The sequence below is a fragment of the Tachysurus vachellii genome, chromosome 25, assembly GCF_030014155.1.
Source record: "Tachysurus vachellii isolate PV-2020 chromosome 25, HZAU_Pvac_v1, whole genome shotgun sequence".
Taxonomy (NCBI): domain Eukaryota; kingdom Metazoa; phylum Chordata; class Actinopteri; order Siluriformes; family Bagridae; genus Tachysurus; species Tachysurus vachellii.
In genome coordinates, this window is record NC_083484.1 from 16914078 (window position 1) to 16935323 (window position 21246).

The following is a 21246-nucleotide window of genomic DNA, read 5'->3' on the forward strand; positions in this document are numbered from 1 at the left end:
TTTTGTGGGTGTGTCCCAAATCAGCCCGTTGTCCACAGGCTAACAGAAAAATGCTAACGGCACTTTCCACATCTATAAATGCAGAAATCCGAAACTGAGTGAAATGTGTTATTGTAGTTTATTTGTTTATTAGGTTCGTTTTGTTTAGTATTTAATAATTAAACTGATTAAAAAGAAAAGAGCTTCGCCTGTATGTAGGTGTGACGAGTGAACACACTTTTAATACATTATAATAGGTAACGTATAGAAACAACGTGATTGGTTTGAGACTCACCCTTGGCTTTGTTGACGCAATGCTACTGAGTACAAACATCAGTTGTACCCTAGATATAGAGTTTATCTGAATAGACAAAAACAGAAGAATCGTTTTTACTTGTAGCTGAAAAGAATCGAGTTGTTCTATGTGACTTTACGGTCTAGTTGTGTTTAAGTGTCTAAAGTTGTCTTTGATGTAATCGTGTAGTTATAACATTGTCCAGAGGGGGCGCTGTTGCTTACTGGCGCGTTTCCGCTAAGCGGAGCCCAGTGAGGTAAAATAAGGGCGAAGAAGACGAGTCTCCGTCACAGAGCAGCCGCACAGAGCCGTCAGCGTCGTTATTATTGATCTACTTTATTTCAGGATGTTGTAGTGTCCGTGTTGGAGCGTGTGAAATGGCGGTGGAGCGAGTGGATGTGTATCTCAGGGAGCTGCTGTCCTCAGGCCTGCTCCTCCTGCACACCGAGCTCGGAGTGGATCTGGGGCTGAACGCAGAGCTGCTTCCGCCGGGGCTCCTCACCTGTGTGGCGGCGGCACTCGGGCTCCTGGTCGCGCTCTTACTCTGGGTCTCCGTCTGCAGGTGTTTCTCTAATAAACCTGTGCAGAAAGTCACAGCTGAGACGGTAAAGACCTCCAAACCCAAACCCGAGGAAGTGAAGAAGAGGAACAGAAAGAGAGGAGAAAAGGTGCTGATTGTGGATCAGTGTAGATATTTAGTCACTGCTTTAAAGCTGTCATTATATTATTTATAATAATGTATTAAATATATAGTTCTATAAAACCCAACTCAGGATGTTAAAGCCAATGTGTAGTGAAAACAAAATTGCTCAGAGCAGATCTACATGTAGTGAGTGGTGGAGTGAGCACTAGTGAGTGGTGGAGTGAGCGGTGGAGTGAGCACTAGTGAGTGGTGGAGTGAGCACTAGTGAGTGGTGGAGTGAGCACTAGTGAGTGGTGGAGTGAGCACTAGTGAGTGGTGGAGTGAGCACTAGTGAGTGGTGGAGTGAGCACTAGTGAGTGGTGGAGTGAGTGGTGGAGTGAGCGGTGGAGTGAGCACTAGTGAGCGGTGGAGTGAGCACTAGTGAGCGGTGGAGTGAGCACTAGTGAGTGGTGGAGTGAGCACTAGTGAGTGGTGGAGTGAGCACTAGTGAGTGGTGGAGTGAGCACTAGTGAGTGGTGGAGTGAGCACTAGTGAGTGGTGGAGTGAGCACTAGTGAGCACTAGTGAGTGGTGGAGTGAGCACTAGTGAGTGGTGGAGTGAGCACTAGTGAGTGGTGTAGTGAGCGGTGGAGTGAGCACTAGTGAGTGGTGGAGTGAGCACTAGTGAGTGGTGTAGAGAGCACTAGTGAGTGGTGGAGTGAGCACTAGTGAGTGGTGTAGAGAGCACTAGTGAGTGGTGGAGTGAGCACTAGTGAGTGGTGGAGTGAGCACTAGTGAGCGGTGGAGTGAGCACTGGTGAGCGGTGGAGTGAGCACTGGAGTGTGTACTGAGCACTGGAGTGAGTGGTGAAGTGAGCACAGTAGTGTGTACTGATCACCGTAGTGAGCAGGCTGAAGCTGTGAGTGTGTTTGTGTTGCAGAAAGTGCAGAAGAACGGCCTGGCTGTTGACCTGGAGGCGGTACTGAAGCCGGCAGAGGCACAGAACCAGAGCGAGAGTCCAGACCCAGCGGGGGGTAAAGGTGATAAGGTAAACAGCAAGGGATAAATACATACAGTAAAATAAAAGACCAGGCAGAGGCTCAGCTCTCAGAATGACATGTAATTTGAACACATTCCATAGTGTAGAATGGCACCATGATTTATACTAGTGCTGTTACTATGAAGGTCCACTACACTGCGGTACATCATTTTAGTTCACACTGGGAAATTTGGAAGTGGTGAAGCCACCAGATTCCCTCTGAACCCTACACTCACTTTAGCAACTGTCCTGTCCTTTGTGGGCGTGGCCTGTTTTGCATTTATTTCTTCTTCCTTTGTTTTTAGTTCCATGAGAAAAATTAACTCGAAAATACAATTGAATAAGTTAGGTGACATTACAGCTCTGTTCTCAGGTTTCAGAGACACACAGCGATCCCTGCTGCTTCATTCTGAGCTTTAGTTTTACTCCTAACGTCTACACCTGGGCCAAGGACTCATAAAGGAATCTGGATATGTTGCACAGTATGTTGTATAATAACTAGATTTTTATTCACTAATTAATCTACACGTCACTGCCCCCTCCTGGTGTGGTGGGAAACTGACACCTTTACGTCCTGTGTAGTGCACCACATATCCAGATATAATGCATTGTCTATAAACATAAATATTCACCCTAAATAGTGTCTGTAATGTAGGGAGACTGTGTAGAGAAATGAAACAACCCCAGACTGTATTCAGGGAGCTCTGTGATCATCAGGTACAGACAAATGACGCACACAGTTGTTTGATTGATTTGTTTAAAAAAAAAAAAACAAAGGTGTGCATGTGTCAGTAATCATCGACTCAGAAACTGAAGAAAAGACAGACGGATGTACAGACGCTGGTCTGAGAGAAGCAGCTGCTAGGTTCAGATTTCATGTGACGAGACAGCAGATCTGCAGGAGTCCTGCAAATGACAGAGAAACACAACCAGGTCGGATTAAAGCACACGGCTTAATGGGTAAAAGGGGCGGGGCTTAGGATACAGTTACATCACAGTACGATTGCTGTTAAACATACGATGTTATAAGTTTTTCCCCATGGATTGATGTGGTGCGCAGAATGAAAAACATCTTACATTTAAATTATTAACACTTATCCATCTAAAAATAAACATTAAAACCATATTAAAATATGTAAATATTAAAATGAAACATCTATAATTTTAGAGAATCAGCAAACGTTTCTGAGGGAATTTTATTTCTGGCCTTGACATTAGCTCATGCAGGCTATATTATGACTTTATAATAAGTAGTCGTGGCCTAATGGTCAGAGAGTCTGACTCCTAACCCTAAGGTTGTGGGTTCGAGTCTCGGGCCGGCAATACCACAACTGAGGTGCCCTTGAGCAAGGCACCGAACCCCCCCAACTGCTCCCCGGGCGCCGCAGCATAAATGGCTGCCCACTGCTCCGGGTGTGTGTTCACGGTGTGTGTGTGTTCACTGCTGTGTGTGTGTGTGCACTTTGGATGGGTTAAATGCAGAGAACAGATTCTAAGTATGGGTCACCGTACTTAGCCGTACGTCACGTCACTCACTCGTCATAAGCTCCGCCCCTTTCTGACTCAGAAGGAGGCTTTTGTTTTTTTTTCTCTTTTTTTTACTGCAGTCATATCACGTGTATGTCTTTAGGAAAAGAAGAGCAAGAAGAAGGCAAAAGCACCAGTGAAGGAAAAAACGTCCCTGTCTGCATCCGAGCGCCGAGAGCCAGAGGAAGGTAACGATGTCATCCAGTGTTTTGTTTCACCTCAATTCTGTTAGACTGAAATCTTGCTCTCTGTTCAGCTCAGATACGAACTTGCATTTAACTTCACTCGCTCTCTTTCAGATATAGCTAGCTACATGCAACCATGACAACAATTGTGTGTGTGTGTGTGTGTGTGTGTGTGTGTGTGTGTGTCAGCAGGAACCTGGGAGACTAAAGTGAGCCAGAGAGAGAAGCGGCAACAGCGGAAGAAGGACAAAGGAGCAGGAGACGAGTCGGGGAGTCCCGGAGGAACGGAGCTCAGCTCTAACGCTGCAAACCCAGAAAACCCGGTCGCTGTGGAGGAACTGAAAATCATCAGTACACCATCTGTAACCTCCACCAACACCACGACCAGGACCAACACCACCTCCAACACCAAGACAAAGACTTCCAACATCAGCACCACCTCCAACACCAAGACCACTAACATCAAGACCTCCACCAAAAACACCAAGACCACCAGCACCACTCCTGCACCTAAAGCTCAGAAGAACAGTCCGAGAACCCAGCAGGCGGTGGTACCAGTGGAACGTAAGCTCTGTTGAAGCTCTGGTCTGAATGTTCATGGTCTAGTGTACACAGAGGAACACAGTCATAACGTAAATATTCAGACATAACATGAATATTTAGACATTATGTAAATATTCACACCCACCTGCTTCATCAAGAACTTTTATTTTTATTACTAACATCATTTTTCTCACAAACATACGACACACATCACCATGTTCAGCTCAGGATAGGTGGAGTGCAGCATAACAAGCTGTTTATCTCTCACTCTGTGTACAGATGAACGTCCTGTAGCTGAAGTGACCCGTGCTGTCATTCCACCAGGTAACTCACACACACACACACATACACACAGCTCAAGGCTGTACTACAAATCTTACAGTGATGTGTGTGTGTGTGTGTGTGTGTGTGTGTGTGCACTCGCTCCTCAGTGTCTCATGCGTGGGACGTGTTGGCCGTAAATGGTTCAGGATCTTGGGATCTGGGCGTGTCGGTTCCTCCTCACAGTCAGACGTGGAACAGCGTGAAGTCCGAACCTTCCGTCTGGCCTCAGGACATGGAGGGTAAAACACACTGCTGACTTCTGAACTCTGATGAACAGAAACTCTTTGTGTTTGTGAACTGAATCTGAATCTTACAGCAACGACACTGAATTTGTTTCTTTTAGGCTCGTGGATGATTGTGGACGGCTCTCACATCCCCGTCTCACTCCACGGAATAACTGCAGGTAGGAGAGCAAATAAATCATGATAAATGATTATTATTGTATCATCTGATGTCTGTTGCGATGTTAATTAAGGATAATTGGCACATTGTGAGTGAATCTCGACACATTTTGGCACAATTGGCACATCTGTCTCGTGTGTGTCTGTGTCTGTGTGTGTGTGTGTGTCTGTGTCTGTGTGTCTGTGTCTGTGTGTGTGTGTCTGTGTGTGTGTGTGTGTGTAGGTGTTGAAGCGCAGGTGGTTCCTGACCGATCCTGGGTGTGTCCAGCTCCTGTGGATGACGAGTGGTCTGGACCCAGTGAGTGTAATAATTAATAATAGAAAAATTAATTATATATTTATTACTATTCAGCTGCATAAGCAGATTTTCTGATATTATATAAATATTATTTATATGTTCTGTTTATCATTTTTAAGTTATTACACTGTTATTATTACAGCAACACTGTGTGTGTGTGTGTGTGTGTGTGTGTGTGTAGACAGCGGTTGTGTGGATCCAGCTTCAGATTACTGTGCCCCGTGTGAGGAGTGGGGGAATTATGAGCCAGCAGGTGGCGTTGTTTCCCCTGACGAGCCTCAGGTCACGAGTGTTCACTATCTAGTGCACTTCCCAAGTTCACTTCCCCACTGCTGTATTTGAGTTCTCTGTGTAGAGTAGTGTGTGTGTGTGTGTGTGTGTGTGTGTGTGTTATCGTTTCCTTTTATCTGCTTCACACAGGACTCTGATCTGGAAAAGGACAAGGACGAACCTGCTGCTGCTCCGGGAAGCAACAAGGCGAAGAAGAAGAAGAAGAAAAAGAAGAAAGCAGAGGAGGCCGGAAGTGCTGCTCAGGTGAAGCTCCGCCCACCAACACACACCTACAGCATCTGTAAGCGCTGCGTTTTCAACCTCTATAAACGAAAAGATATCTTTGTTTTTGATTGACAGGTGGAGATGGAAGTGGGCGTGGTTAAAGACCAGAACACTGCAGGGAACATGTTGCCTAAAAACGCAAAAGTGAGCAGCTGTTAAATTTCACAAATTAGTAAATTGGTGGTCACTGGGATTCATCTCATTAGCATTTTAATGCTAATCCAAGAACAGTACTAAACTTTATGACTGTGTGTGTAGGAGCAGGAGATCATGGCTGCCCCTCAAGCCCCACTGAAATCAGCTGAACTCGAAGCTCCGCCCACTCAGAGTGAGTCAGCAAATGCTGCCTGAGTTGTGTTTACTGCCCTCTAGAGGGAGGAGAGTTTAGTGTTCTTCATGCTAATGCTAATCTGTGATGTTAGCCTTGCTATCATGAGCGCTGACCCTCTGGTCTGACCTTCTGTTCTCCACCAGAGAAAGCTGACGAGAGCTGGGAGTCCCAGAAACAGGTGAAGAAGAAGAAGGCACGCAGAGAGACATGAGTACGAGTTCAGATGTCGGGAAGGAACTTCAAAACAAACGTCCAGGATTTCAGAGAAACTGCGAGTCGTGCTTCAGGTGGATTAGCGCTGACACGAGCACTAACATCTGTGCGTTCGGACGACACACGGCGTAACATCTCAGCGCTGTGGATGTGATGGACCTCAGACACGTGCTGATCTTCTGTTCATATCACAACCTTCTACTAGATTTGATCACGATTAACAATAACATTAGAATAAAAATGACTTCAGGTTCAATGTTAAATATGGTGATGTTTACTGATGATCAGCACGTGCCTGATGTTCTCGTCAATAAAATGTCTTGTTCCCTTTTTCACCAGTGTAGGTTCATTTATAATTCTTTAGTGAATCTGATCCGAGATTTTTTTGTTTTGTTTTTTGAGAAAAAAAAAAAATTCAAGAAAAGAAAACGTCCCCAGTCTCCCGTGTCCCCTGCAGTCTTACAGAGTCGGTGGGTTTTTAACTGTTTAGTTGTGGAGCTCTGAAGCCTTCATGTGTCTGAGATGTTTGCGTCATCCGAAACGTTTCACACGATAAAGGTGATTCTCACACGCTCTCAAAACATCATCGTTAACTCAGTGATCTCGTGTTTAAGGTCAAACTCTAGCTCAATGTTTCTAGATTAAAAGGTTACCTGTAGCTCTGTCTGGAGGTGGAGCCTTAAAAATATAAACTAAAATAAAAAGAAAGTCTCCTTATAGACTGTTTAGTGTAAACGGGACGCGGTGGACGTTTCGTTCGTGGCCGTTTCACACGTGTCTGAGTGAACGACGCCGCAGCAGTAAATATGGTGGTATTTTGTACACGTTAAAAGCCATACGCAGAACATTAACGTTGTTTTCTATACAAGTTCAAATAGACGCATCATCTATTAAACCTGTTCTACACTCCATCGTTTGCATGTTTAATTAGTTTTGAACCTGAGCTCGGCTCCAGGCGCTGAGTGAGAAATGAAAAGACATCAGAGTCGTGGCGTGTGTAAGGTGACAGCGACGTGCATCTGTCTGCTGCAGCACTATTCCTCCTCTCTGCATTCTGTCCATCAGCTCATTAAATAAACAGTTTCTTTCATTCGCGCCTACATTTTTATTTTTTTCTGTATTTATTAACACCGGAGACCTGCTGGGATGGGATTAGTGTTAAAGGTGAGCACGTCTCAGATGTTCCAGGAGCTTGGGAACGTGTACTGATGGGTTTATTTTTTTCTTTCAGCAGAATCGGTCGCTGCTTTACACACCGAACACACACACACACACACACACACATCTGTAAACATTTTTGAACATCACAGAAACTGGAAGTTTGATAAAGGTTTACTTTATTAATCTTTATTATAAGGCCACTATGTAGAATGTGCAGAATTTATTACAAAAATAATCACAAAGTCCCTCTACCACCAAAACTCTCTCACACACACACACACACACACAAATGTAGGCACGTTTAGATAAAACAGACTCCGTCAGACTGGAGTTCTGTACACACACACACACACACACCAGGCCTGAGTCCATCACCACCACCACAATAATCTCCTACAGCATGAAATAAAGCTTGATGTGAAATGGAAGGAGATGGACACAGACCCCGTGTCCCATCACTGACAGGTTCACTTCTTCAGCTGAACAGTGAAACACTTTGTTTATTTACAAATCGGTCACTCAGCTGATGTTAGCACTGACAGAACCAGCCCGGGTGTTAAGGTTAGTCGAGCTGGAATAACGTGTGATTAACATCAGTACTGTGTGCTAAAGCTGAAGAAGAATAACGCAGCGATTTCACACCTTAATGCTTATCTGGAGAACTCTTGTAGGCTGGGGGACGTTTATTTAAAGTCTGAAGGAGAAATGAAATCACTCAGCCCTTGATATGCATAAAGACACCTGAAGTACCAAACCCTAACAGAGCACATGATGTCCTGCAGGTTAGCACCTGCGCTAATAATGGCGACTCAGCCATTAGCATTCTTAGATTTCAGAGCGTGGGTCAATCGTCCAGATTTCTCCTTCACCTAGTGGTTACAAACATCTTAAGAGTAAAGTAAAAGGAAAACATTCTACTGTGAGGCATCACAAAGCAAGAAAACAGATTTACAATCAGGTAAAAAGCAGATATTAGATACAAAGGATGAAACGTCCAGACGATCTGATCAGGGGTCTCCTCAGGGCTCCGGGGGAAACGTCGCCGCTGCGTCTCTTCAGGAGGAATCGGCTGGGATTCATGCGCATTCGTTTATTTTAGCGTTAGCTTGTGTTTATGTTCCTGAGGATTTGTTTGACGGAGAAGATGAAGATGTGAAAGTGATGATTCTGTTCGCAACCAGATTTAGTAGAGTTTAATTTAGAACGTCAGACAGAACCTTCACTTCCTGGTGAGATCTCTCCTGACCTGGACATGTGACTATCGTGTCAAAAGGTTAGAAGTCAATCAAAGAGGGCTAAAAAGTCCTGAAGCGGAACGCTACGTTTCACAGCAGCCATACGGCCGTCCTCATTTTCACCAAATATGAGACTCCATATTTTACTTTCATTGGATACAAACAAACAAAAAAAACCCTATTATACTAAACACATGGCACTGAGGGATCACCACATCACTGTGGAGTCCAAATGACTTCCTGTAATCTCTAATCCCTAAAAAGATCCAAAAGGCCAAAAGAGCTAAAAAAAAAAAAAAAAAAAAATCACACAACAGCCAATCAGCTGCCCCCTGCACACCCAGACACGCCCTCCTGCACACCCAGACACGCCCTCCTGCACACCCAGACACGCCCTCAAGCGGTCAGTTCATCCATCACGACTCTGTAGATGATTCAGTCTTCCATAAGTACAACACAAAGTTCATGCGTAACATTTGTAGACATCACATCCACATTCATCTCGTATTTAACATGAACAGTCTGGAGTTTGCTGCAGCAATCAGTCACGAGGGGCAGAAATAGTACATCATAGTTCAATAGTGTGAGTGTAGTCAGCTAACTACCCAGCTAGCTAGTTACGCTTTGTTTACACCAGTGACCAGCGGTAGGTGGACTTTAACCAGGTTAATATCGTAGCTTGTCATTTCTGTTGCTCCAACATGTCCATAAGCAGACTGGTGTTACTGCTTTAACTAAGAGACACACCAGCAAAAAGGTTAACAAAAAAGGGAGAAGAAGGGAAAAAAAAAGCTGTCTTGCTTATTGAGTGCTTCAGCAATTTACAGCCAACACTAAGAGTCAACTACAAAGATGTACATTACTATAAACAATACACAGTACTGTGATACTTCGATATCAATAAAAAGTCCTACATCTGAGTTGTTTTACAACGAACAAAATTACAAAATTCACACTGCAAAACCTTCACAAAGGCCACGATGGTCAAAGGTAGCGAGCAGACAGACAGACGGGATGCTGTAAGGATATGTAAAGCAGCAGTTAATGGTTTAAAAGTTTCTGATTGTGTTCATATTAAAACAGTCCTTTAGTTTACACACAGCGTAACATCAGGACTCTGTGTTAAACAGCTGGAACTGTGAGCCATTACTCATCATCCTCTGGGCCTTTTTGCTGGTGTTCTGAAACCCAGAGATCCTAATTAAAAATCCATAAAAATCCATGAAGAGGGAGAGACACAAAAAAAGAGAGAGAGAGAGAGAGAGAGAGAAATTTGTGCAGATTTGTGTCTAAGGCAACACCGGTGTGAATCTCTTACACACACAGACACACATGCAGAGGTGTGGGACACAGGTCTGTGTGTGCATGTGTGTGTGTGGGTGAGTGTGGGGGGGTGGGGTGTGTGTGTACACTGAGCAGAACCCCAGAGAAAATGCGAGAGACAGAAAGAGTGATTATAAAAGTAAGAGAGAATAAGAGAGTTGAACAGAAAAAGAACATTACAGACAGGGAGAGAGAGAGAGAGACCGACAGGGAGAGAGAGAGAGACCGACAGGGGGAGAGAGAGAGACCGACAGGGGGAGAGAGAGAGAGACCGACAGGGAGAGAGAGAGAGAGAGAGACCGACAGGGGGAGAGGGAGAGAGACCGACAGGGGGAGAGAGACAGACCCCTGTAAGAAATAGCACTAGAGTTTATAACCTGATATATGCACTACCGAGGCTCTGTACCACAAACTGTACAATCATTCAAAAGTCAACCGTGTGTGTGTGTCTGTCTGTCTGTCTGTCTGTCTGTCTGTGAATCTCTTACACACACACGCGTGCGGAAAGGTGTGTGTAAGACACAGGTCTGTGTGTGTGTCAGCGTCCAGGCCGGTTCTCTTCACGTTTGCCGGGCAGTTTAGAGGTTGTAGGTTTCAGGGTGTGGTTGGTGCCGATGTTGACGGTGATGTTGGTGTAGAGAGGTAAGTAATCCCGAGACACGAGCTCGTACTCCAGTGAGTTCATCCCATCCAACTTCCATGTCTGCTGCGTCTTCGCCAACAAACTGAACCTGCAACAATTTTAATTTAATTTAATTAACAATTTTAATTTAACGCAACAAAGTCAGATAATATAACGCTCTTACAAACACGTTTGTGGAAAAAATGCTGTGTATGTATGTGAGAGCAGGCCGCCATTGTAAATAAGAACCTGTTCTTAATAACTTGCCTGTAAAAATAAAGGTTAAACAATGTGTTTGTGAGTGTGTGCGTGCGTTTGTGAGCATGCGTGTGAGCGTGTGTGAGAATAAAACCTTTTAGGGTTGACCTCATTGCCCTTATCCAGTTTGTGCTTGATCATCTTGTAGCGGCCGATCCTCAGAGACGGACGGCTGATGAACATCCCAGCCAGAGACACACTGAATTAGACAGAACGACAGAGAGAACGACAGAGAGAACAGGAAAAATGAGTGAAAAATGTGAGACGTGTAAAGAGGAAACCAACTGAAATTTTACAGCTAATCTGAACCCTGAAATCTCACACACACACACTCACCGGATGCCTATGTCATCGTCCTCACCCCCCCAGCCCCAGTAGTTGTTGGGGAAGCCGTTCATCTTCAGATAGTGTAGAGGAGATAATGCTGACACGCCACCAAAATAACCTTTATAGGGCAGTCTGAAAGACAGATTACACTTAATGACACACAACTCGCCTTACAGGCAGTCAGAGTGAGAGATGGTGAGTGAGGTGATGTAGTGAGTGATGAGAGGTGAGATACAGGAGGTCCTGGTATGTTTACTTGTTTCCTGATCTGATGTAATACTATCATTCTAAAGAAATGACAGGTTTTTCCGTCCTTGTCCTGTGGGACTGTGGACAAGTCACACCGAGAGCTCAGAGAATCTCAGACTGCATCTTTAAACTGATGTGAACTGAGCTGCGTGATGATGAAGGTACACACTGACTTGTAGCCGAACTTGTCCATGGCGATGGCGGCGTGTTTGGGATATTTGTCGCACACGTATGTGTTACGGTCATCCTCAGGGATCAGATCCACATCATGGAAGTACAGACAGTCCCAGTCCTCCTCCCTCATCGCTTCCCGGAAGCCAACGTTCATCAGCTTTGCCCGGTTAAACGTGTAGTTACCGGCCTGCAACACACACACACACACACACACACACATTTATATATAAATACTGCATGCATACACAGGAACAGAGGTTCAGGCTGATGCATGCTGGTAATAAGCCATGTGAAATTCCTTCACTAAGGGGCACTAAAAGCACTAACCATCATAAATGTGCAGATGGTCCTCTGCTTCTTTCTGACGTTAACTAATAATATCTATTTCCTTCAGAAGGTTCACCAGTGAGCTTCTCCTGCCATGCAGGTGATGTTATGAACTGGTCAGACGTACAGATCTCACTAACACACCTGAACACACCTGAACTACAGTCACCCTGTCTAGTTTATTTATTAAAAGTGAAATCTGATCACTAACTCAACTTAATTCATAAACTGTCTATATATTACATCCCCAATAAACCACAATTACCACACACACAGTTTATATTGTGTGTGTGTGAAAGTGAAAAAGTGAAAGTGACGTGACGTACAGCTAAGTGTGGTGACACATACTCAGAATTTGTTCTCTGCATTTAACCCATCCAAAGTGCACACACACAGCAGTGAACACACACCCGGAGCAGCCATTTATGCTGCGGTGCCCAGGGAGCAGTTGGGGGGGTTCGGTGCCTTGCTCAAGGGCACCTCAGTGGTGGCCGGCCCGAGATTTGAACCAACAACCTTAGGGTTAGGAGTCAGAACCCTAGTATGTGTGTGTGTGTGTGTGTGAGAAAAAGATAAATAGAATCACTGTAAACTCATACATGTATAACTGAATATTAGCTAAACTAAGGAGAACATGTGCATCAGTGACAGCAGGTTTAGTTTAACATGGCTGTGTGTGTGTGTGTGTGTGTGTGTGTGTGTGTGTGCACACGCGTGCAGGTTACACTACTCACCTGGTGGATGACGTAGATGCCATAGCTCAGCTGTTGCCTCTGTAGGAAGGGGTGTAGGTAGTACAGGAGGTACTTCAGGTGTTGTTCTCGGTTCCTGTGAGGAATGACTATAGCGGTGCGATGCCGGGCCTCGCAGTCCGGCGGTCTGTAGCGTCCCCCGCGAACCACCAGTGGATTCTTCCTCTTCACATGAGCGAGTGTGAGTCTTGAGGGTAAGCTGATGTGGATTGGTCCACCTGTCAGAAAAGAAATAGAGAGCTTTATGTCTGTAATGTCTCATATCGGTCATATTTGTGTCTGTGAATGTGCTGCGCCGGGTTCACACTCACTGAGCAGTGGTGATTTTTTAGGGCAGTAGTGCATTTCCTCTTTCTTGGACACTAGCACCAGTTGGGACAGGTTGGCGTAGACGTCGGTGCCTGTGCGGTTGGTCCCGTGAACAGCCCCTGACCAGGTCGGACCGCTCAGCACATCCAGTTTGCGGAAAATCCGGAAAAAGTAAGTGACCCTCTTCTGGTAAGAGTCTCTGGACAGGAGGGCCATGACGATGAGCTGCAGGCCAAGCAGCATGAACAAATAACGCCACTTTGAGTTCAGAGTGTGCATGGTGAGTCCGGGTCACTCAGAGAGGGGTTCAGAACTGAAACAGAAGCCAGCTGGAGGTGACCTCGGCCTACGGAGGTCTCATATCTGACAACAGAGATGCAGTTGGGTGACGGAGGTGTCACACAAAGCACCCGTTAGCTAAACCCGTTAAACTAAAACATGGCGGTCGAGGTATAAACGAGTGGTCCAGCAGAACGGCGATAACGAGGAAGTGGACAAACCACACACTGGCTTATTATCTCTGTGTGAGTTCACACACATAAATAATCACATGCAAAGGTGCGTGCATGCAGTTCATAACTGCACTTCCTGCTCCTGGGTGAATACCAGAAACAAACCTACAAGACGATTCATACGTGATGTGTGTGTGTGTGTGGTCAGAGTATATCCAGCTCCCACTAGTTTATATCACCACAGTTGAGGGGGTGGGATTGTTGCCATTGGCGACCCAGGCTGGGCCAATCACAGGTCACCGTCTGGAAAAACAAAAAGAGAATGAATCAGTTAAAAAAAGCTTCATGTGAAGTACAGTGGTGAAGATCTACAGATAACACAAAATAAAGTGTTACTGAAATATGATGATTATAATAATTATGAGTGTGGGATGAACAGAACGAGCTCGTGTGGTGTTGCATTGCACAGCTCAATAAGTAAGTGCTGTGCATCCAGCCTTGTGTTATTAACTCCTCTGTATGTATTTCATGTCTCCCTCCTTCACTGGTGTTGTTGCCAGGATACAATGAACCCTGGAGTCTCGTGCTCACCTTATTCTGAGTTGCAACTATCTGCAAGAAGCTCTGAACATCAAACTACTACCAAACTAATGAGAGGGAAGGAGAGATGGGGGGAGGGAGGGGGGGGAGAAGAGAGAGAGAGAGAGACAGAGAGAGAGGGGGGGGGAGAGGCAGAGAGAGGAAGAGGGAGAGACAGAGAGAGACAGAGAGACAGAGAGAGAGAGAGAGAGAGAGAGAGACGGAGAGAGGGGAAGGTCTGTCCATCACAGATCCTGATCAGCTTTACCCTCAGGTTTAACCTGAGCTGGTTTCAGATTAATTAGTGCTGGTTAAAGCCCCTGGATCAGAGCACTGATACTGATGGAGTTAGAATTATAACGTGGTGTTTAGGACCAGACAGACAAGCTCTACTGCTCTATATAGAGATTTCCTCCTTTAACAAGAAACGTTATTCACTTTCCAAAATAAACCAGATCACTTCCTTGTTTCCTGCTTACACACACACACAGCGGGCGTGTTCTTCTCCACATTACTGTTCTTTAAGGTGAGAACACACACACACACACACACACACATGATTCTCTACAGTAAGAAACAGAGCAGAAACTGTAGAGCTGAATATACGCTGGTAGACTAAAAATAACACAACAGAAATGTCGTCATCTGGCCCTGTTCTTTTTTTCCATTTTTTTGTGAAGAGAAGTGATTGAGTAAGAACTAAAAACTTGTTGCTGCATCTCCAGCCACTAACGCATACGTGTGTGTGTGTGTGTGTGTGTGTGTGTGTATACCCTGATGTAAAAAGTGTTCCTGTGTAACATGTAACACAACATGCCACCCAGTATCTACAAATCTTATCAGAAATGTGGACATTCTGCTGTGTTTCACTTCACATGTGTGTGGAGACTCGTTTAAGGGACATGGAGTCATTAAAAACAGATTTAAGGCATGGGGCAAAAAGTGCCAGGGTCAAGGTGAATGATATGAGCATACAGGCAGATCTCTCTCTCTCTCACGGTTCATCTCTCTCTCTCTCTCTCTCACGGTTCATCTCTCTCACGGTTTCTCTCTCTCGCGGTTTCTCTCTCTCGCGGTTTCTCTCTCTCGCGGTTTCTCTCTCTCTCTCTCTCTGTCTGTCTGTCTCTCGGTTTATCTCGCTCTCTCTCACGGTTTATGTCTCTCTCTGTCTCTCGGCTGTTGGTGTTGAGGGTGTGGGTGAAGTTTATTTGGAAAGCAAATCCTTGAAACAACAATAGCTAAAGAATATAATACAATATGAACAGTGTACACACACACACACACACACACACGCTGTTAAGAGATTTTTTTTCTGATCACAAGCATCACACAGTGGTTTTGCACTTTGTTACTTTCTTAGCAGTCGAACACGTTATAGGAGTGTTACAGAACAGCTGTTAAAGGAATGTTAATTACTAAGTGAAGAATAAACCAGTTAGAGTTGTTTAAACAGACATCACCGATATTAAAATGGAGAAGTTTAACTACAATAAGGGGTTTGTCACACTGTGGAGCTGGAACACACGTGACCATGTTACTGTGAGGGTTTAGAGAGCAACAGGTCATGAGCTCAGATCTCAGAGTCACACAGCTGCAGCTGAGGCCATGAAAGAATCCCGAATGACCACACACACACACACACACACACACACACACACACACACAACAATGGGGTCCAGGTAGAGAGAGGGAGAGAGAGAGAGAGAGAGAGAGGGAGAGAGAGACAGAGAGAGAGAGAGAGACGACAGAGAGAGAGAGAGAGAGAGAGAAGACATAGAGAGAGAGAGAGAAGACATAGAGAGAGAGAGAGAAGACATAGAGAGAGAGAGAGAAGACACAGAGAGAGAGAGAAGACACAGAGAGAGAGAGAGAGAGAGAAGACACAGAGAGAGAGAGAGAGAGAAGACAGAGAGAGAGAGAGAAGACAGAGAGAGAGAGAGAGAGAGAGAGAAGACAGAGAGAGAGAGAGAAGACAGAGAGAGAGAGAGAAGACAGAGAGAAGACAGAGAGAGAGAGAGAGAGAGAGAGAGAGAGAGAGAGAGAGAGAGAGAGAGAGAGAGAGAGAGCAGCTGCTTTGTCTCTGTATCCAGGTAATAATCCCCGGAGACTGGGACTACACCCATATACAGTTCTACTAAATAAACCACACACACACACGCTTAACACTGTAACAACTGACTAACACACAACATGTAACTTCTACAACAGAATACTTTGTTTACTCCTCACCTTCGCTCAGTGTGTGATCTGAGGTCAGAAGGTCAAGTGGAAATAAAAATCATTTGGCATCATTTGCTGAGTCATGAGAAAATGTCAGCGTGGACTTCACAAGGGGGGACGTGTTAAACATACAGGGTGTAATTTACTGTTAAATATTTCAGCATTTGTAAGCAAATATTAATTTATGTGTCAATTACATCACCACTACATCCTGAACAAATTATATACACACACACACACACACACACACACAAACACACACACAAACAACCTTTTCAAAGTTAAACCTGAATGAACGGTAATGAAACAATAAAAAACAATATAAACAATAAAAAAAACAATAAAACATCTGTGACATTTACTTTGTATTTATTCATTAATCAGAATCTAATATAAACTCTGTTCAGATCAACGTCCACACTGATTACACTATTATTAATCAATATAAATCCTGTATTTAGATGGGTTCTCTCTGTCTGTCACACACACACTAACACACACTCTCTCACACACACGTTTTTTTTTTTTAAGTGAAAGTGACATGACATATGGCTAAATATGGTGACCCATACTCAGAATACATTCTCTTCACCTGCGTTCTCTGCGAATTCGTTAACCCATCCAAAGTACACACACACACACACACACAGCAGTGAACACACACACACACAGCAGTGAACACACACACACACAGCAGTGAACACACACACACACAGCAGTGAACACACACACACACAGCAGTGAACACACACACACACAGCAGTGAACACACACACACACACGCCGTGAACACACACACGCCGTGAACACACACACGCCGTGAACACACACACGCCGTGAACACACACACGCCGTGAACACACACACGCCGTGAACACACACACGCCGTGAACACACACACGCCGTGAACACACACACACGCCGTGAACACACACACACGCCGTGAACACACACACACACACGCCGTGAACACACACACACACACCGCAGTGAACACACACACACACACCGCAGTGAACACACACACACACACCGCAGTGAACACACACACACACACCGCAGTGAACACACACACACACACCGCAGTGAACACACACACACACACCGCAGTGAACACACACACACACACCGCAGTGAACACACACACACACACCGCAGTGAACACACACACACACACACCGCAGTGAACACACACACACACACACACCGCAGTGAACACACACACACCGCAGTGAACACACACACACACCGCAGTGAACACACACACACACCGCAGTGAACACACACACACACCGCAGTGAACACACACACACACCGCAGTGAACACACACACACACCGCAGTGAACACACACACACACCGCAGTGAACACACACACACACACACACACCGCAGTGAACACACACACACACACACACACCGCAGTGAACACACACACACACACACACCGCAGTGAACACACACACACACACACACACACACACCGCAGTGAACACACACACACACACACACACACACACCGCAGTGAACACACACACACACACACACACACACCGCAGTGAACACACACACACCGCAGTGAACACACACACACACACCGCAGTGAACACACACACACACACCGCAGTGAACACACACACACCGCAGTGAACACACACACACACACACACCGCAGTGAACACACACACACAGCAGTGAACACACACACACACACCGCAGTGAACACACACACACAGCAGTGAACACACACACACACACACCGCAGTGAACACACACACACACCGCAGTGAACACACACACACACCGCAGTGAACACACACACACACCGCAGTGAACACACACACACACCGCAGTGAACACACACACACACCGCAGTGAACACACACACACAGCAGTGGGCAGCCATTTATGCTGCAGCGCCCGGGGAGCAGTTGCGGGTTCGGTGCCTTGCTCAAGGGCACCTCAGTCGTGCCCGAGACTCGAACCCACAAGCTTAGGGTTAGGAGTCAGACTCTCTAACCACTAGGCCACGACTTACTCTCACACACACTCACACACACACACTCACACACACACTCACACACACACTCACACACACACTCACACACACACACACTCACACACACACACACACACACACACACACACACACACACACACACTCACACACACACACACACACACACACACACACACACACACACACACACACACACACACACACACACACACACACACTCACACACACACTCACACACACACTCACACACACACTCACACACACACACACACACACACACACACACACTCACACACACTCTCACACACACTCTCACACACACTCTCACACACACTCTCACACACACTCTCACACACACTCTCACACACACTCTCACACACACTCTCACACACACTCTCACACACACTCTCACACACACTCTCACACACACTCTCACACACACTCTCACACACACTCTCACACACAGGTTTAGTTTTTTACCAAGCTTTTGTTTTCCCAGAGAAACTGAAGTTAATGTATTACAGGTATTGAGTGATGTTGAAACCCGGGGTGAAAATATCAATGGTAATCATTTCCAATTTCACAAAAAAACAGTTTTGTGTGTGTGTGTGTGTGTGTGTGTGTGTGTGTGTGTGTGTGAACACCATGCCTTATCTGACCCATTCACTTCATTCTTATCTCTTAAGTACAACCTTGCACAACTTGCTGGAATGCTGCAACAGACTCATGAAAACGTGTGTGTGTGTGTGTGTGTGTGTGTGTGTGTGTGTGTGTGTGTGTGTTTTCTGCTCACGTTATACAGAATACCTTCTATTGTGAGACTGAAATTAACTGACATTATTTAAACTTCTGCTGATATGAAAACAACTAATTAACCACTAAAATAAATCACAGCTGGAGAAAAGATGTATGTCTGTCTCTCTCTCTCACTCTGTCTCTCTCACTCTCTCTCTCTCTCTCTGTCTCTCTCACTCTCTCTCTCTCTCTCTGTCTCTCTCTCTCTCTCTATCCTTTGATCTCGGTGTCTCTCCTTTCAGATAGAGTCCGAGCAGAACCAGTCCAGCGGTTGCAGTAAAACCTGCTTGTCATCTCTAACACCAGTAACTGGTCCATTTCACTTCACTTCTTTCTTCATCGCTTCTCTTCCTCTCCCCCAGGTTATAAACACACCTTATGGATGTGACCTGATGTGATTTAGAAGTTTAATCCCAGCTGTAATGAGGAGGAGTGAAGTTTAAAACGAGTCAGAAATCAGGAGTCAGGAGTCAGAAGTCAGGGCTAAAGGGCTAAAGCCCAGAGTACTGATTTAACTCACTAACTCCAGCTGTGTTCACATCAACTACACAAAACTACACAAAACTACACAAAACCACACAAACAGCCTCGCTTTCTCACAGTTAAACTAGTGGACCAGACGGTTGTTTACAGATAAAAACACACAACAATAAAAGAGTGAGGGATGAAATTTTACCTCAGAAAGCAGCCGCTCATGTTGATGTTAGCGACAGAAAGCTAACGACCGTTTAAGAGCGAGATACAGATATAAATCACACGGGTATAAAACTGCAGCTTCACACTTACCGCATTACACACAAACTCGCACTAAACGCCGTGTGTGGACTTGTGTGTTCGGAGTTACACTTAAAGCGTCGCTACACAAACCGGAAGTGAGGTACTTTCTTGTGGCTAAAAAGTACGCGTGGAAACAGAAAAAAACGTTTCCATAGATGCGTCACTACGTCATCGCGTACAATAGAAAAAAAATATTGACTTTCTACGCACGCGCTTTGGTTTGTGACAAAGAACTGAGAAAAAGTGCACGTGAAAGTGCAAACTCTTAGATTTTATACACATATACACATACACATACACACACACACACACACACAAACACATACACACACACAAACACATACACAAAGACACATACACACACAGATACATACACACACAAACACATACACATACACACACACACACACACACAAACACATACACAAAGACACATACACACACAGATACATACACACACAAACACATACACATACACACACACACACACAAACACATACACACACATACACACAGACACATACACAAACACACAATTTTTGGGAGTCACACTTTTTTTTGGGGGGGGTGCACATTCCTGGCCATGGTTTGGTGTGTGTGTGTGTGTGTGTGTGTGTTTGGGGGGTATTTTACCCCACCCCACACCTCAAACACTAGAAAAAAGATTATTAGAGAATTAAATAAATTAGCAAATAAAATCTTATGCAATGAAAATGTTCCTCTGAGTTATTTGGAAAGTTCTTGACCTTCAGCACGAGGGTTTGCTCTGAAAAGAAAAAAACTTTTTTGTGGAAGCCGTGTAGGAAACGAAGAACTTCTCCAAGGAATACTTTTATTCTTTTTTAAAAGAAGGTGTGTGTCAGCTGAGAAAGAGTGTTGTACAAACCCCAGTGTATTGCTTAGTATTTACATTTTTAAGAACATCTGAGTCACTTTCGGTAGTTTGTACCATTTATCATTGTTTATTTAAGGTTTTACTGAATAGCTCATGAATAAACAGCTCTGACGTTAGTGCAGCTGCACATCACAGCTTTATATTAAAGCTCTCGTTAAAATAAAACTGTAAAGCTGGAACTAAGTTTTCCAACATCTTCAGATAGAAGGGTTTATGCATTGTGTTTCTCTGTCATGTTCAACACCCTGTGTTTTTACTCTCTGACTTGAAGAGAGAGAATAAAGAGAGGCTGGTGGGGGAACTGACCTGCTTCTGTTGGTGTAAGAGTTATGAAGTTATCTTCTGCTCCGTAGGTGACTTACAGCTCAGGCACTTTTACCTGCTGACCTGCTGTTTAAAATGTTCACATAATTATTTTTTTTTTTCCTGATGGTAATTTTACCCAGAACTGTTAATGTATA

The 21246-nt window shown here is 44.9% G+C and overlaps 3 protein-coding genes across 5 annotated transcripts in view; 1 reads left to right on the forward strand and 2 right to left on the reverse strand.

Annotated features, from left to right (window-relative positions):
- cep85 (centrosomal protein 85) overlaps positions 1–379 on the reverse strand; it is an 11024-nt gene extending 10645 nt beyond the window's left edge. Inside the window, exons 1-2 of the mRNA XM_060861631.1 lie at positions 275–379; positions 1–72 (exon numbers count right to left, since the gene is read on the reverse strand). The exon at positions 1–72 is cut by the window's left edge and continues 216 nt beyond it. The gene's annotated coding sequence lies outside the window, so the exon portion shown is untranslated. The remainder of the gene's footprint in view (positions 73–274) is intronic.
- Positions 380–500: 121 nt separating this feature from the next.
- On the forward strand, positions 501–7401 carry mtdhb (metadherin b). 2 transcript variants are annotated; one of them, XM_060861633.1, is made up of 13 exons: positions 501–942; positions 1836–1943; positions 3565–3649; positions 3836–4210; positions 4469–4513; positions 4621–4752; positions 4857–4916; positions 5138–5212; positions 5394–5494; positions 5633–5746; positions 5843–5911; positions 6026–6095; positions 6242–7401. In XM_060861633.1, the coding sequence occupies exons 1-13, from the start codon at positions 652–654 to the stop codon at positions 6307–6309; spliced, it is 1593 nt and encodes a 530-aa protein (XP_060717616.1). In that variant the 5' UTR covers positions 501–651; the 3' UTR covers positions 6310–7401. The 2 variants fall into 2 exon arrangements, with proteins under 2 accessions (XP_060717616.1, XP_060717617.1); XM_060861634.1 differs by having other exon boundaries at positions 3839–4210.
- A 230-nt stretch (positions 7402–7631) lies between these two features.
- On the reverse strand, positions 7632–20052 carry si:dkey-199f5.8 (beta-1,4-galactosyltransferase 3). Of its 2 annotated transcripts, none has more exons than XM_060861636.1 (7): positions 19900–20052; positions 13051–13803; positions 12722–12957; positions 11660–11847; positions 11247–11369; positions 11005–11109; positions 7632–10761 (listed from the first exon to the last, which is right to left on the reverse strand). In XM_060861636.1, exons 2-7 carry the CDS (start codon positions 13325–13327, stop codon positions 10569–10571), a joined length of 1122 nt encoding a protein of 373 aa, XP_060717619.1. In that variant the 5' UTR covers positions 13328–13803; positions 19900–20052; the 3' UTR covers positions 7632–10568. The 2 variants fall into 2 exon arrangements, with proteins under 2 accessions (XP_060717619.1, XP_060717618.1); XM_060861635.1 differs by having other exon boundaries at positions 19790–19972.
- Positions 20053–21246: the final 1194 nt, after the last annotated feature.